This window comes from Anas acuta, chromosome 2 (genome assembly GCF_963932015.1).
Source record: "Anas acuta chromosome 2, bAnaAcu1.1, whole genome shotgun sequence".
NCBI classification, from domain to species: domain Eukaryota; kingdom Metazoa; phylum Chordata; class Aves; order Anseriformes; family Anatidae; genus Anas; species Anas acuta.
Genome location: NC_088980.1, coordinates 50756299 through 50773317, shown reverse-complemented (window position 1 = coordinate 50773317; position 17019 = coordinate 50756299). Strand labels below are relative to the sequence as shown.

Below are 17019 nucleotides of genomic sequence, written 5' to 3'. Positions count from 1 at the left end.
TTAGGTGCCTAAGATGCAACTCAGGTACATCAAGGAAGAAAAAAGCACACAGGGACAAACCGAAGACAGGCCAAGTTAGGGACAGGTCCTTCTTTCACAGACACGCATGGGTGTTTTCTTGTCTTTCTTTCAACAGGAGCATGGTCTAAAGCACATCTATCCCATAAAATCTAGCAGACCTAAACAGCTCCTTTTCCATGAGGTGCAGATTCATTCACCCATTTTCACATTTGACTTTCATTAATAATGCCAGGCAGTGACGCAGAGAGGTTTGTTTATTCAGAACAATCTTTTAATCCCATCTTGCCTTCAAAATAAATTACCAAATAAACTCTTCCATGAGCAATACTCTAAATCATGAGGTGGTCACAGGACAAAGTCTTCCCACCACAGAAAATAAAATCAAACATTTTTTAAACTTGTTTTGGTTTTGCGGATTTTTTTCCTCCCAAAACATTAGGATTCTGCAAAATTTTATCTGACATGAAAATCAGAGTGCAGTAAACAGCAGATTCTTTGCTCAATCACACATCAGTTACAGAATCAAAAAATACCAGTACCTTAACAAGAGAATTGCTGCTACAAAATCCTGAGAAAAACATTCCTGGAGAAGGGTGAGAGTTTTTTGTTTTTAATTATTTAGTTTTGTTGATGTGTCCCGTCTGTCTATTTTCCTGGGGTAAGTGGATTAAAACAAATAAACATTTTTTTTTTTAATGACACAGTACTTTGCAGCAAGTTATCTCAAAATACTACAAGTCCTTAGAAATTAAAACTCCCAACATCCCTGTAAGCTAGGGACTTTACAAGCAGAAAAACTTGCATTGAAAGACTAAATCACCAGTCAAGATTGCACAAGGACTCAGTTGTGACTCTTGTGTTCATAGCCCATCACAATCTTTATTTTGTACAGAATTATTTATTATGGCTATCATAATTACTGTTCAGGTTTCATTTTAGTGTTATCCTGCTGGAAAGTTATCCCTTCACAAGATAGGATGCTTTGGAGTAACAAAAAGTCTGATGCATTACAAACCTTTTTCAGATTTAACTCATAACCGTGACCTTTAACACTCTAAACCTGGATTGCTCCACAGTTATTTTCATACTGGGATGGAAGTGCTGCATCACTCTAAAACTGCAAAGTAAGGCTGATGCAGCAATAAGCACTGTGTCATTACAGAAGCACAGCTCTACAGACCACAGGGTGTACGTCCCTTCTTTTACTATTTTTTTCTTGCCCCCTTTTGTTTTGCTTTTACTTGGCTTTAGCTTTTGGCCAAGGCAGTTGACAGTGTTTCCAGACACCTATTCCCAAGGGACTTGTCTTGCCCTCATACCAGCAGATCCAATTCCAAGGAATGTGAAATACCTTTGCTGCCAAGCTCAGGCTGCAGTCCCTGCTCTGGGGTTTGCTGGGGAAAACCCTGTGCACAAAGCAGGCAGAAGGCAGCACCAGCATGTTGAGCAACCTCTTTTCTATGGTTTTCTACTCATACCATCTCTCTCCTCAACCAAGATACAAAAAACCCTCCTGCCAGCCACCCACAGCACCAGACTATCAGGCAGCTGATCTAGCTCTTTGCTTGCTGCTTCCTGTCCCTTTAATCACCAGATTCTTTGATTAATAATTGTATATTTCTGTAAAAGGGTAAAAATGCCTCTCCATGTGAAAAAGTTTAAATATATAAAAACACTTCATAAAAATATTTATTAAAAAAATCAAAATGCCCCATGAGCCTGTAAACATAGCCTGTAAATCTCTGTTAACCGTAGTCATTTGAAATGCAGTCTTTCAGGCTCTTAACTGCCCTATCCAATAAGATTTTAAGATAACCGATAGAAATGCCACTTGTCTTGTACTTCTATTCCCATTGCTCCCTTTTTTCTTCTTTGTTTCCAATATGACTGTTTCCCAGCGTCGGCAATTTTGGAGATATCATTTGTCTTTGCTTTTAACAGAGTTCTGTATGGCCTCATTTTGAGGCTTTCTTATGGACCGGGCTTGAGGTCTGATTGGTAACACGAGCAACACCAGGATGCTTAGAATGTGCATGTGAAAATACATGGACCTAGAAAAAAGCAGAAAGAGCATATTACATTTTTATTGGTAATAAGATGAACTGTACAGCCTCAATAAGTCCATGCAGAATTTAGTGCTAAGGGATGAATGCAGAAAGTATGAACATGACCTAGTAAGGACCAAAATAAACCCTTGATTCTCACGCAGCCTATGCGTCAATGAATATGTTGCCATGGATGTTAATGAGGCAAGGAATCAATCAGCAAACACTAGACTCCAAAGTCTGACAGCTCGGATAAACTCACGTAATTTAACTCTAGACTTAATTCAGTTCATCTCTCTTTTAACATTAGAGTATACAAGGCTGCATTCTGAAGAAAAATTCTTCAAACTTAGGACGTAAAATTGTATCAGTTAAAAACAAAAAATAATAAGCAACTGAATGGGAAAGAAAGAAATCATTTCAAATGCTGAAATCTGAAATAAACCAAAAGTTCACCTCTTATCTGAGGAAGGTTAGATAATGGCAACTACAGAAGAATCTTGTTTTTGAAGGCTACTACTCAGGGACACTTTCATTTGATATCATATTAGATATCAAATATTTGTATTTCAAATAATTTGGTATACACAGGATTGAACAGAAACCAAAAATACTTAACCTAGCCACATGAGACAACTTGTTGAGGACCCGGTTTGGGTACAGTAAGGTCCAACTCTTAACCATAGAAATGCACTTTTGTATGGTCTCATTTATGCTTTTTACCGTAGCTCTTAATTTCTTTGCAAGGTGCTTACCACCACTGTTAGGTGTGTGGTGCTCTGAAAGTGTTCCCTGGTCCAGAAGCCTACAATTTCCTTGCTTAACATTATCTACATTTAGGTGTTAATTAAGTTCAAATTCACTAGGGCAAAAAAAAATACTAAGGTGATGATCCAGCTTTGGGCAAGGGTGGAAAATCATTTTCACTGCTCAAAATTTGGGTAAAAGTAACAGTTCTCCCTTCGTAGACACTGGCATAGTAATACCAAGTTCTTTACACATATTTGTTTCTTTTGTTTTAAAGTTAGCAATGTAATCTTACATTTGTATTTACTACATGGAAACATGGAACAGTCTCTTGTAGCACAAAGGGAACAAATTTACACACATGGCAAATTTATAAATGAGTTTAGTATTTTAGTCTTTTCTCTCCCTTTTGGTTCTGATTGCGCTTTACTACTTTTGCCTTGAAAGAAGAAACATAGATATTAATGTAGTAACTGGGAAAGCATTTTACTAGAACTGGGAAAGATCTGGAGTCATTTCTATATGGTAAGTTTTCTGCGTTGAAGTCCAATGTTTTAAGAAAAAGGAAAGAAAAGGTCAAAATTAAAAACCTTTCAAACAGACTTACTGACAGCAGCTGTCTTGACTATCAGATTAATGTTTTTATTTTAGAGGATGAATCATCCTTCTTCTTGACCAAAACCTGTTATTCTGACAGTTCACTGCAGAATCAAAGAAAAGTAAAGCCATATAGAGTAGTCTCCCTTTTTAAATTATTTCTGAATTTCTCTATTTCAAGTTATGTTTACTAGAGTATATTCAATATACTCTGCAAACCCAGTGCTTATTTGCACTTATTTTTGAGGGACCTATGGAAGTATTCACACACAAAAAGAAAAATGTAATGATTTCAATAAGTAATAATCTGTCAGGTACCCTCTTATCTCCTGCTGATCAGTCACCTCTCCTGCTCCGTGCAGTCAGCAGCTGGAAATCTGTTCCTGTCTCATTGAGTCCTTCCTACTGTCAACTCACATTGTGCTTAACCTCTCCAGCCTTCACCACTGCTAAAGGCTGAGACTTGACTGCTTTGAAAAAGGAAGCTGAGTATGTGAAAAGTCAGATTAAATAACAACGCAAAAAGACTGAGAAGTAAGAAAGAAGGGCTCCTACTTGGCACTACTAGCTAATTAAGCTACAGGAGTACAGAAATCGCTCCTTACGTTATCAAATATCCTGTTTGAATTCCTTTCAGATCTGATGAAATGCCAATTGCCTTTCAGCATGCCTTGCATTATTTAACAAAGCCACACTGGTCTGAGGTGCCATAACCAGGAGAGAACTTACTTGTAAAACTTAACTGTGGGCTCAACAGCCAGCATTACAAAGGGTGCAACTGTATAGCAAACTGCTAGTTGAGTGACAACCCAGGTAGCAACGTCATAGGCTATCTTGAGAGGCACCGATGAGAGGAAGTAATGTCTGCAATTGCTTCTTATCTGCATGTCAAGGAAAAGTAAACAGAAAATTACATAAATTCACTTCTTAGGCAAAGTCACGCAAGCATACTGCAGCATATGTATTGCACTTATTATCAGCGTTATCACCAAAAAGTTTACATACCCTTTTGAAAGCACTGAGAGTCAGAAGGCAGGCAGAAGTGCATTAACTGTCATATCTAAGATCCCACAGTTAATCAGTGGTAAACAGAGAAGTGGCCCAATTTCCTCTGCCATAATCAGCAGAGCAGACTCTCATGCAGGAATCTTGGACAATAACCTCGAGGAGGGAAGTTGTTATGATCTGATCTTCCTCCCTCCCATTTTTATTTTTTTTATTTATTACTGCTTTTCAACTGTGAAACAAAGTTACTTTATATGAACAAGTATGTGTTTATACCGGGTCAGTTCCCCACAGATTTGGGTTTAACTTCACATCTGTGAAATGGATCCTCACAAATGAGAGGCAAAGCACGTGTTAAAACAGCATGCTCAGCAACTTGCTGTGGCTATAGGGGCTAATACTGACCATTAGCTTAATTCACCTTTCAGATAGACCTGGTTATTAATCCGTATTCAAATGCTGAAAGAGAACAGAGGGGCTTCCCAGCCCTGACCAACTGGCTGGTTCAGCCTGAAGGATAAATTGCACAAGTGATAAATGCAGCCTCAGTGTGACATGAAAGCTGTTTTGCCTTTGGTGGCTCTACCCAAGACCAGGCCCATAAACACAGAGCCCAGTTCACCCCATCAATTGCATCCACATGACAGCACTCCAGCTAGGGCTAATGCTCAGCCCATAACAGTTACTGTGAAAAAGTGGACCCAGAGCTAATTACAAGTCAGCATCCATGCAACATGAACTAGCAAAAGTCTGGTCTCAAGCTTAACCTTGAACACCATGCTAATTTGACTGCACAGACACAGCCAGTAGTACTCCCAAACTCCCACCTAATGATACACTCACAAGCAATGTTTTCTCTGACAGCCAGGGGCAGCATTGCAGCACGCAGAGAATTAGTGCTGGCTTTAACTGTTGGGGGTTCTTTGTAATTAGCATTAATGCAGAACAAAATTTCAGTGAACATCAACCCTGCAAAGGCATGAAAGAGAGCTCGCAGCAGGAACAAGCTGCTTGACTGTGCCAGGGTGGTCCCTGCAGCTGATAGCTGGATAACGTCTAGAAAGGACCTTGGAAGAGAACAATGAAAGGTACATACTGCTCTGGCTGCGAGTGTGATAAGGATTCCAGTGAGAAATGTAAAATAATATCCAGGATAGATACCATGCCACAGGGCCGACAGGATAAATGTTAAGGCTGTAGGGTACCAAGGAGCTCTGTCATAGCAAACACTGTGAAGAGGAAAACAAAACAAGAAGCTGAATACAGCAGAACAATGGAAACTGCAAATCCTTCTCAGCTGTTAACATCTTATTCTGTTTTCTCACAGGTCTCATCTTGCCTCGGTTACAGTCTAGGGTGTAAGGTGCTCTCCCTTTGATAACATGGAAGGTTAGATGGAAAGAGTGAGCAAGCTTTTATGCACTGAGTATCCAAAGAGTGCCTGTACAAATATTCCCACTGCTCTCAGCAGTCAAATAAACAGAAGGGCAGAGAGCAGGGAAGACTTCCCATTCAACTTTAGACTTCTAATCTGGAATTGCACACTATTCTTTAAAACCCTGATGGTAAATCAAGAGCAAGTAAAAGGACCAACAGACACCACCACACCCCTTACTGGTGAACAGAAGTATTTTTATGCACTGTTATCTGAGAGATGCTGGGAACAACAGGGAGTGCCTTTAGCTATTGCAAAGCAGGGGATTCCTGCTTATTTTTGCAGCCCAAAATATTACTCCAAAGATGGAAATGAACGATACCAGTTCAAGAATACATTATGAGGTCTATTTGGCTATCTGAGTTTTAACAGAGATGCTGTGTTCCAAATAAAATAGTTAAGAAAATGTATTTCTTACTAGGAACATCAATTGAATTATGAAAAATAGGAGATAATAAGACAACATTTAACAACAAAAATAGTCACAATAACCATAATATATTTGTGCCTACACTTCAGACACTGTGTTAACTGACTGTACACTGAGCTTTAATCATGCCAAAAAGTGTAACAAGTAACAGGACACAGTTCCATTTTAAAAAACTGAACTTAAGCTAATATTTACATAAGCCTTATCAGACAGATTAAAATCGGATCATCTCAATGCTGTAATAACTCTCTTCTCCATATCCTAAACAAGGACTCAGTAGAAAGCTTCTTGTGATAACGCCAAACTGGACTACACCAAAGCTCTGAAGACTCAGATTCTCCCCAGTTCTAAATGAAATGGATCCTAGCGACACAACGAGGCTTGCCTCCGGTCATAATATGCATGGGAAACATAATACAGCACCGTGAAACATTACAGCAAACACTATGGAGGAAGACACCAGCCTTAAATATGCCATCAAAATGCTATTACTTTTCATTTTGGAAGATATGAATGGTTCATTTCTGGCTTTTCTGCTCGTATATAAAATGTGGACGTTTTAACATTTGCAACAACAAAACTTCATAGCATCAAAACCCACTGTGTTCCACCAACCTTTAGAGAGAGAGGGAACAAAGCACAAAAGACTATACATTGATAAGACTCACCATCAGCATTTTTTCAGGCCATCTAAAGTTTTTGGGTCTCACAAGCAAATTGCTGTTTCATCCCACTTACCGTTTTAGCCAGGCAGCTGTCTGAATGTTCCAGTTTTCAATGTACATTTTAAAACTTGTTGCAGTCTAAGAAAGAAGTTCACATGAAATGTTAGCACTGAAACCTGTAAAATAACACTTGCATTTTAAGTTACAGAAGCAATAATACAAGGGAAATATTTATTCTAGTAGCTAACTATTGTGAAGATTGTACCACAGTCCATCATTACACTAATATATTTTGGGAGGGCCATTAACTAGGTTGATTGCTCACTGCCAGCACTCGGCACTTGCTTTGTTTTGTAAAATTAAACACAATGTTTGGTTATTTTTCAAATTACGAGAAATCTGAAGAGCTTTCTTGTTTTAAACGTTTGGCCTTCCCACAGTTCATAAACAGCTTCATTTCTGGAAGAGAAATCTTGCCACCCATTACAGAGTCTGGAATTCCCTAGAGTGCTATTAAAACAAAGTGTTATAAAAACTAAAAGATATGCGTTATTATTTGGAAAAGGAAGGAGGAAAATTGCAAAAACATGGACAAAAATAAATTCAGGACTAAATTTAGAAGCTAACTTTCAGCTCACTATCCAGCTTGAGAAACTGGAGTGGACTCCAGGGCCCTGGGGAAACTACCTGTACCTCCTCACAGCATCAGTTCCCTCAGCTTGAGGGGACTGCTCGATCCTGTCCAGCATCAATTTCCCTAATCCTGGCCAACTCCACCTCTGGCAGTTCCCTGTTCCCGCTCCCCCTTGCTCCTTGCTTGCTGACAGAAACTTCCCAGGGTGTTCTCATCAAGCAGGAATAAATAACTGGTCTCCACTGATTCAATGAAACCACATTATTTTGTGCTATCAGCTGAAGGCATGGGCACACCAACCAGAAGGAATAAAGAGAACAGTTTCCAAGGGGAATATTCAGATACTTTTGCCTTTTCACAAAGAACCCTGATGATTGGCACTGCATCCTCTGTTTAAAAAGTTAAAAACGATTTGCAATTCCCAATGCAGCACTGCCACATTTTAATAGCATTACTGCATGATTGCACCAAGAGAAGCCAAGAAAAATATAATTTCTCTTCCAACTAATATTGTCACTCTCTTTTGGCCTCCTTTAAGTTCCCATTACTCTACAAAGAGAGAAACTGGTCACTGGCTGTCAGAATATGCACACTGCCAAGGTTTTCTTCAAGCCCTCCCCCACACATTTAGCCACCCATGTCCTTTTAATGTCCTCAAAACTCCTGACACATGCTTGTCTTCATCCAACCCCTACAGTCCAGGTTAGACTGTAGGCACACTTAGCACTCCACTTCCCAACCCTTAGCAGTTTTACACATGAAAGTGGCTATCCTGCTCAAAATGCACTGCACAATCACACTTCTCCCTTAACTCCCAGAATTGTTGGTGCATACAGGAACAGTTCAAGGCTTACATGAAGCTCTGTAGTCTCTCTTCTTATTGCACACATGACCAAATCAATGGAGGCCTGGTGTTTTGGCTTGGTTTGTTTTTTTTTGTTTTTTTTTTTCCCTGCTGACTCAGATGCTCTTTAAGATAAGACTGGGAAATTTGGAAAGCCACAGTACATCATCCCTCCTGGCAGGACTTCTGAGGCCGGTATGACCCTTCTGCTTTATGCTCCTGGAAATAATTTCTCCACCCTGATCTCTGTTGCTCATCTGAAGGAAAAAATTCTGTAGAGCCCACAGTTCAGCAGGTAGAGGAGAGCAAAGGCTCCTGTTTCCTTTGTTTGGCTTTACTGAAGAGCACTGCCTACACTTTACTATCCTCATTCATACAGGAATTGCCCTAGCCCATCTAGGCAGGAATTGTTTCCTGCCCTGAAACTGAATTAGGTATTTATTCAAGATTTCTGAGTGGAACCTTGCATGCTATTGCTATTGAGGAGTAAAAGCATTTTGGGGATGTGTATTCTGTACTACTCAAGGAGAGATGTATAATGAGGATTAAGATAAAAAACAGAGAAAGGATGTTGAGAAAGTGAGAATGCATATACTTTCAGCTTTCGCATCTTTCAACATTTTTCAAATAATAATTACAGGAGCCCTTTCATTTTTGAGAAGAGCTATTGAAGCACACTTGCTTCATCACAGGTCATTCAGCAATAAGGCAGTTAACTTGTTGTTTTCATCTGCTTTTCATTTTAAAAGCATAACTACCGAATTACAGGGGAAAGTTCCTCCTATTTCTAAAGGAAATAAGCCTTTAGAAAGCAGTTTTAGACATGTAAACATTTTTACATCCCCCTTGCACTCAGAGAATATTCTTCAGAGCAAACAAATAACCATACTGGCCATCTCTTGCTTCAGAAAAAAAAACACTAACATAGTTTACAAAAGACTAATGGATGTTAAAAGCATGCTGCAGTCACAAGAAATATGTGTGACCAAGGTTTGAGAAATCATGTGGTTTGCTGAACAGAGCTCCAGATCAGCCACCCTGTAAGCTCTACATGGCCCTGCCAATCCTGTTCAGGTTACTCCGTTTGTACCTGTTACCTCTTGCACCCCAGCTTGTTTCCACTTACAAGAGGCCCTCCAGCTATACACAGAGACCCAAACTCTTTCATGTGTTTGTGCAATGCCTATCGATGTGATGGCCTCTTTCACTACCAGCACATATTTCAGCTGGGTTACGAAAGGGGAACGCTGCAAGAAGCAGATAGATGCAATACACCGCAGATGGTGAAGAATCATAGCTGCGAGCAATTTATTGACCCGCTGAACTCAGCCACAATCTACAGTAATTGACTGCTCATTTATTAAACATCTGATTAATCATTTATTAGCCTTCTATAAACTATTTACAAATGCAACCTGAATACAGAGCATGACAAAGGCTGTGTGACAGACGCTATTTATCTGCCCAATAGATAAAACACAAAACCTCTCAAATTAAAGAGAGGCAGCCTGGTGGCATGGACTTACTTTCCTTCTAGCAAACAGTTTCCCCATTATCACGGCAATTTCTCTGTGCCCGTTATGCTAATGTAGCCACTCTTTTAACTCACCTCAATGTTCCAGATATTCAAATTGGACAACAGGTCCCAGCGGAAAGCACCTCTCTCATCAACTCCACTGAATCCATAACCAGCCGCATTGTTGACTGCATCTGCTGCAATATCAAAGCAAAATGGGTCAAATCAGACTGATGGAGGAGCCGTCGTCTCTTACAAGTCTGTATGTCACTGACCACACATTCAAGCCATCTTTATAGTAATTAGCAACTTCTCTTTCAAAAAGAAGCTTCCTCTTAGTAAAGGGGCATTGCTATATGGCAACACAGGAGAATCACTTCCTGAAGAGGAAAGATGAGCTACTCCTTTAACAGAAGAAATAATAAAATAAAATAAAAATAATAATGAATATAAATAATTTTTCCTATTATTCTCCCCATATCTATATTACACTGGAGGTAGATGTAAAAGAGTTGCCATATTTATTAATACGTAATTAGTATTTTCCTCAAAAGGATATCAGGATGTCCCAGCACTTCCCAGAATTCAGAAAAGCTGTAATGTCTCCACAACGCGATCACCATTTTGATTAAGGGTTACATCATGATTGTTTTAATCGGGACTTTTATTCATACTTTGGTAGATAAAGCCTTTGTCTTAAACCCATTGTTCAGTGCCTCACTAAAGTACCCAACCATCTCTACAAATCAAACATTGAGCAACTTCAGTTACAGACTTAACTACTACATGTGCAAATAAAAGCCTGGGTAACAGCAGGCATTTCACATGCTGTGCTCCCACTTGCTGTTGCAATGAAGCACAGCACAACTCCACAGGCTGAATGAATTTCTTGCTCTTCCTCAGGGTACTTGGGCAACTATTTCCCAGCCTTGCTTGGGAGCCATCTGGTCATCAGGTCTTAAATAATGCTTTTAATGTGCCCCTGCCAGAAATTCTCTCCCTGTATACCAAGAAAATAGGAAGGGTTCATTATCTCTAGATGCAGATGCCACTGAGGAGATGGGAAGAAAAAGGAAAGCCAAAATACAGGTAGGTAGGTAAAGCTTATCCTTCTAGATTGGTTACAAAATACAAGCCTGGAATAAGCCAAGCTCTAAAAAGGTCAGAATTTATTTCCAGAGACTGGAAACTGATTTTGCTTTGTAAGTGCTACAACTTCATGGAGAAACCCCTAAGCAGAACACCACAGAGAGAACCTAATTAACAACAATAGCAATAAATAAATTAATAAGCAGCCTTCTGTAATCTGAAACTTCCCATTTACTTTCCACTTTACTAAATGAGCTAGATTTTACTGATGGAAAGAAAGGTCTCCCATTTTTCAGATCTCGCCATGTATTTTTTATTTGAAAAAAGAACCCTGTCTAAAATTTACTGTATGGCCTGCCAGTGTCTTGCTATGAGAGCAGCAGCAAGCTGCAAGACCCACAGGACTGTGCCTGGAAAGAGACTGTCACACCAGAGCAGAGGACTCCTAGGTTTGCTCCTCCTTGCTCAAAGGGTAGCAGGGACTGCTTAGTGTTTCTTTGGCAAATGCAAGAAATGAGAAATTCAGGGGCACAGCAACACTGCAGACCTGTTGGCCTCTTGCTTCACACACGGACATCTACAGAATAGCATGATTTGGGTATAAAAGCATCTCAACTGTCCTGCCTCAAATTAATTGCAAAACCCCAACCTCCACAAAGCCCACCAGAGGTTTCCCTGTTGACTTGAACAGCTCTGGCTTATTGCTTTTGCTCTGCACAAACCCTTGGATGCAGGTGCTCAATTCCAAATTGCTTTCAACAGTAGCTCCGAGTCAAGTTTGCAGCTATGCTCCCATGACTATTGCTACTGCAAGGAGAAGCTGAATTTTCTGTCTTTCCATGGATCTGGAGGAATTCAGCAGCACGGCTCTCGCACAATGGCATGACTGTCCTCTTCTGAGAGCAGGAAGTGCTTATCAGCAGTTTCAGCAGGCACTTTTGTGCCATGCCTTGTGCCATGCCACAGGGAGCTAAACAGCAAAAGGATAAAACATCTGCTGTTTTGTTGCCTGGATCTGTAACACGAGGAACAGAGACCTTACCCACCAGCATGCAATGTATGCTCTTCCTGAAAACCCTCATCTGTAAGATGTTTTTGCAGCCCCTAAGGCTCGCTCACTCCTGTCACAAATCCAAACTCAGATAATCTCTTTGAAAATGGTATTTTAGTTAACTATGACACTGGAAAACTTGCAAGTTACAAATTAATATTGGATCCCTCTAAAAAAACTTCCTGAGCAAACAATTCTTTATCCCAAAGCCTTTCCCTTCCTACAGATGCCAGTCCTCAGTGTTCTTTTCTTGATCCATCTTGATTTACTCCCAGCAGTTCAATTACAGCCTCACAACAAATTTTACTGGTTCTTTCCATCCCATCCCAATGACACCCTTCTCAGTTTTGGGTGTATGTATCACACTGTAGGATCTCCCTACATGCAAAGCCTTGTACACACACCAAAAAAAAATAAGTAAATCAGTCACTCAATTTTCAACCTAGGCTAGAAGGATTTGACTCCTCACACATAGACAGGAAGAGTGACTTCTAAAATGAAGTAGGGAAAATATTAAAAGATTATTCTGACCACCAGTCTAACTGGCTTCCAATATCAAAGCCTTTTTTTTTTTTTTTTTTTTTTACTTTCTCTTTCTAATGAACATTCTTCTATCTCTGCTCCTTTTCCTTGCAGAGGTTCTTGGGTCCATCCCATAGCCTTCTTCATTGCCCACCTGCCCTGTGGTTCTCCAGTCCTCTCTCTTGCTCGCTCAAGGCTAGCCCATGCACAGGACCACAGAGTGCCTCTGAGGCAAAGTCTAATTTTAGTTCTCCACAAGAACCACAACTTTCTAATACAGATGCATGTGCTAAAGATGTCTCATAACAAGAAAGAGGTCTGTACATCATAACACACTTGTCTACATACACTGCCTACAGGCAGATGTGTATATCTCCTGGATGAACTACAGGTCTAGGGACTATTTTATTTCATTTACTTCCCACTACTTCAGCCCTCCCAAACCCCCTCCCCATTTATGAACCAATTTGTTACTCACAAAAATAAGTGAAGCAGCCAGACTTACCTAACGTCCACGCAAAGTAATACTTTGGTTTTGCTGCCTGTGTAACAACGTACAGGTAACCAAGTCTTGATAAGAAGGGTGTTTTATCAAGAAATTCATTATCAATAATATATGCCATAGGAAAGTTCTTGGTAAGTGTCAAGAATAAAACAAGAGATACTAGTGTGATACACAGCTTGTACATCACTGCTCCCTGAAAAAGACAAATGACAGTGAAATATTCATTAGAAGCATTTGCTTAAGGGAAAGAAAAATACCAGTGCTCATGGCATACAAAAAGAATGTGATTCAAGAACCAATAAAGCTAGTGACAAAGTTGACAATAATTAATTTAGAAAGGGTGACAAAGAAAAGGCCACACTACAACCTTATGTCTAATGTAATTTATTGAACTAACTATAGTTGGCTGCAAGTGAGAATTTATAGTCAAAATTGGCCATGATCTTCCCCAGACTCCTACAGCAGTTAGTGGAGGTCCTAAAATGAGAAAGGAAACAAACTAACAAAAGCAAAATGGAAAGGAGAAAGCTTTCCTATATGTACTGTCATCTTTTGGAACTGAAGACTGGGCTCCTCATAGAAGCCAAAAGCTTTCGTATTCAGTACAACAGTGGGCCTTATTGTTCAGCTGCCATCCAGGTGCCTTGCTAAAAAACACTTGTCAAAAAAGCATACACAACATGTGTGACTTCCCGTGATATAGGGTATCTGCAGCACCATGCTCACTTCTGTTACCGCTCTCTAGCTTTTTATATATTAAAATTATCACCAGTCATGTCAGTAGTTAAAAGCTTCACTTCCAATAAGCATCAGGAGTAAACATTCCTTGATACAGGCATAATTAAAAAGGTAAATCTGACACTTGGATACCATGTAAAAATTGACTCATGCATTCTCAGAAGATCAGTAAAAGTGCAATACGTTAATGAAACAACAATGAACTTTTGGATCCCAAGTACTCTTTTTATACCTTTTCCACGTTCAGTAATAAACTAATGTGTGATTATTTTAAAATGGGTACAATGCAAATGTTAATATTCTCTGCACACTTGCATCTAACACAAGATGGGCCTTATTCTGACCTCAGTAATACTAATGTAAATCAGAAGTAACACCACGAAAGTCAGTAGAAATACAACCGTATGCAAACAGGAATCAGATATGTAGCAGCAGATGCTCAACCTCAGAAAAGACATATTGCACTCACTCACAAAACTATGCGCTCAGTGTCACTTTAAGACAAGAGAGAAGAATCTGGTTCTCACACTGTTACCCTGTCTTACAATAAGGTAATTTATAAGGAGGTCTTACATAGTATTGAAAAATAAAACAAAAGTGTTGCACTTACTAACCTTGTACATGAAAAATGACCCCCAAGTAATTTTAAAGAGTGAAATTGCCTTGCAAAGCACCTGGGCACACTACAGTTTCTGATGGGCCATAATTCCTGTACTCCCAATGTATTCTGCATTACAGGCAGGATTTGACTTTTCTTTCTGACAGATGTGCTGTTTTCTTCTTCTGTCTGGAGCTGAACTGCAATTGATAGTTATTAGAACCTGCAGAATGTTCCCACTGCTGCACAAAGGACACCCATTGACCAGTGACCCATTCTGCAAGCCAAATACATTTGGGGGAATTCAAGGGAAGACACCAGCCCCTTCACCCCTGACCCAGTGATAAAAACAGCAGCCACTTCACAGAGGAAAAAAAGCAAACAACAACAACAAAAAACACTACTAACGTTTACTGGCAAGATAATCCAAAAATGGGTTTTCCTCTTCATTTTTAATTATGAGAATCCTGTACAAAGCTGTACTCTCCTGCCCTTTGCAATCAATCTTTGTCATTTTAAAACTTACAGTTGGAGAAGGATCAGGAAGTCTGTCATAACCCTTCTGCTTCCAGTTCACTTCTAATAGTTTCATATGCACATGCCTCCCTTCAATGAAGGCTATATAATCCTTATAATTGCTGCAAGGCCCAGCTATGATGCTCATAAAATTGAGAAGATAGCTTAAATACTCCAGTAAAGATGGTCTTGTCCTGGGGAAATCATCCACGCACAACAAAACAAAACAAACAAACAAAAAAAAACATGTTAGACACAGCAAAGGCTTCAGTGAACACTTTTTTGTTGTACTGCCTGATTCAGTCCTCAACTCTCTCCTAACATCTCCCTCCTAGATGAAAGCTTACTATATCTTTTTGGGGGGTAAAGATGAATCACAGCCTCTCACATATCCCAGTGATGTCTGGCAGATGGCAGTCTGAACAAGGGCAACGTGGAAGTGCGCAAACTACAGGTGAACAAACGCTACCAATCTGAAAAGCTGTAGTCTTATTACTAAAAGCATTGCAGTTTTAAATTAGTCATAAATCTAAGTATCTACTCTCAAGCAAATTGACTTGCACATTTTGGCCAGGCCAGCAGTAACAACAGCAAGAATCTGGTAGCTGTTTTGGACACCTGCCTGGTAAGTCATGGACCAGTAACGGCTGGCAGACCACAGGCTGAGTAACACCAGCCTAGCCAAGCTGTTCAATGCAATACTTTGTGTTGTTATGCAAACTATAGGGCAGGGAGCTTTTGAGACACCGACTGCCAGGCCTGAGAGGAGCTCTCAGCCACCCTTCTCAAAGCAGCTGCCAGCACAGTTCAGCCTTCTGAAAAATGGGAAGTGCAATGTGAGACACACAGGAACAGAATGAAGAGGCACTCCGTCCTTCTGTGCAAATAAAGGAAGTAATCGTGTGTATTGCATCATGGACAGGAAAAGGAAGTATGCGGGAAAAAAAACAAACACACATAAATCAAAAGACATCTGAAGAAGAAAGTCGAAGTCCATCTTGGTTGCTATTTCTATTTTGCAAGTGCATAACCCACAAGTTCCTGTGGGAGTTTTACAATTAGATGTAAAATGAGGATTCACTGTCATTGCAACAGATTAGTAGGACAGAAAAGAAAGATGTGCAGGCCTCTTACTGCTAAACAGTTTCTAAAGTGCTGAGCTTGCTTTATTTACATGACAGAAAAACACCAATATCTATACTCAGCAGTGAGATACACAGTGCTCTCCATTAATGTGCTAATAGTCACCAAAGTAAATAAGGACTACCCAAAAATGAGAACAGGAACTAAGGCACAATGCTTTAGGACTCTCCTGTCCAAGATACAGGTGGACATGCATAAACCAAAACCTACTTAAAATTCTTTCAGACTAAAACATAAATTTCTATGTTTTCTAGCAGAAAAATTAAGCAACAGTTAAGCAACTGCTGTTGCCTACTTTTATTCTGAAGCGGAATTAGTTTGAATAAACAAGTAGCTTAGCCAGGATTTTCTGCATTCACTCTGCTGGTCATTGTGGATGCTAGTGTCTGAATGATACATTGTCTGGTGAAAACATTTCACAGAAAGATGCAGCAAACAATTTGGGGTAAGGCTCATCTTTCTGTTCTGTAAAATTGTGATGGCGATCTGGGCTTCTGAGAGTAAGATAAAAATAAGAGTAAAAATAAAGTCATTAGTTTCAGCTTAGATTGTGCACGTGGGTGGGTGGGGAGACATGAGCAATGCACGAAGGAATGTACAGAGGATGAGTAAGAAACAAAAACAGACCAAGAACAGAGGGAAGACAAAAGGCTGCATTACCAAAGGGGATTTAGAACTCCTCAGTTATGATTTGTCTGCCACCAACACTTGAGCTATTGGCATACACTTCTATATTGTGAGCTCATCTACTGTACAAAAAAAGAAAAAGGACCAGCCTGTTTGGTGAGAATTTGACTAGAATTAATCATATGGCCACAAGGGCCCACTGCAGTTGAACATTATTGCTGTGAGCTTGAAAAACAAGCAAAAACATATGGGCCATAGCAAAAGTTATATAAGTCTCCCTACAGAATTTTT

General features: G+C 39.8%; 1 protein-coding gene across 2 annotated transcripts in view; it reads right to left on the bottom strand.

Annotated features, from left to right (window-relative positions):
• Positions 1-270: 270 nt before the first annotated feature.
• Positions 271-17019, bottom strand: part of MBOAT1 (membrane bound O-acyltransferase domain containing 1) — a 56654-nt gene continuing 39905 nt past the window's right edge. For both annotated transcript variants that reach the window (XM_068674735.1, XM_068674736.1), the window contains exons 7-13: positions 14969-15152; positions 13107-13299; positions 10033-10136; positions 7019-7083; positions 5512-5644; positions 4140-4291; positions 271-2072 (exon numbers count right to left, since the gene is read on the bottom strand). In XM_068674735.1, the coding sequence (XP_068530836.1) occupies positions 1940-2072; positions 4140-4291; positions 5512-5644; positions 7019-7083; positions 10033-10136; positions 13107-13299; positions 14969-15152 (964 nt within the window). In that variant the 3' untranslated portion in view covers positions 271-1939. The remainder of the gene's footprint in view (positions 2073-4139; positions 4292-5511; positions 5645-7018; positions 7084-10032; positions 10137-13106; positions 13300-14968; positions 15153-17019) is intronic.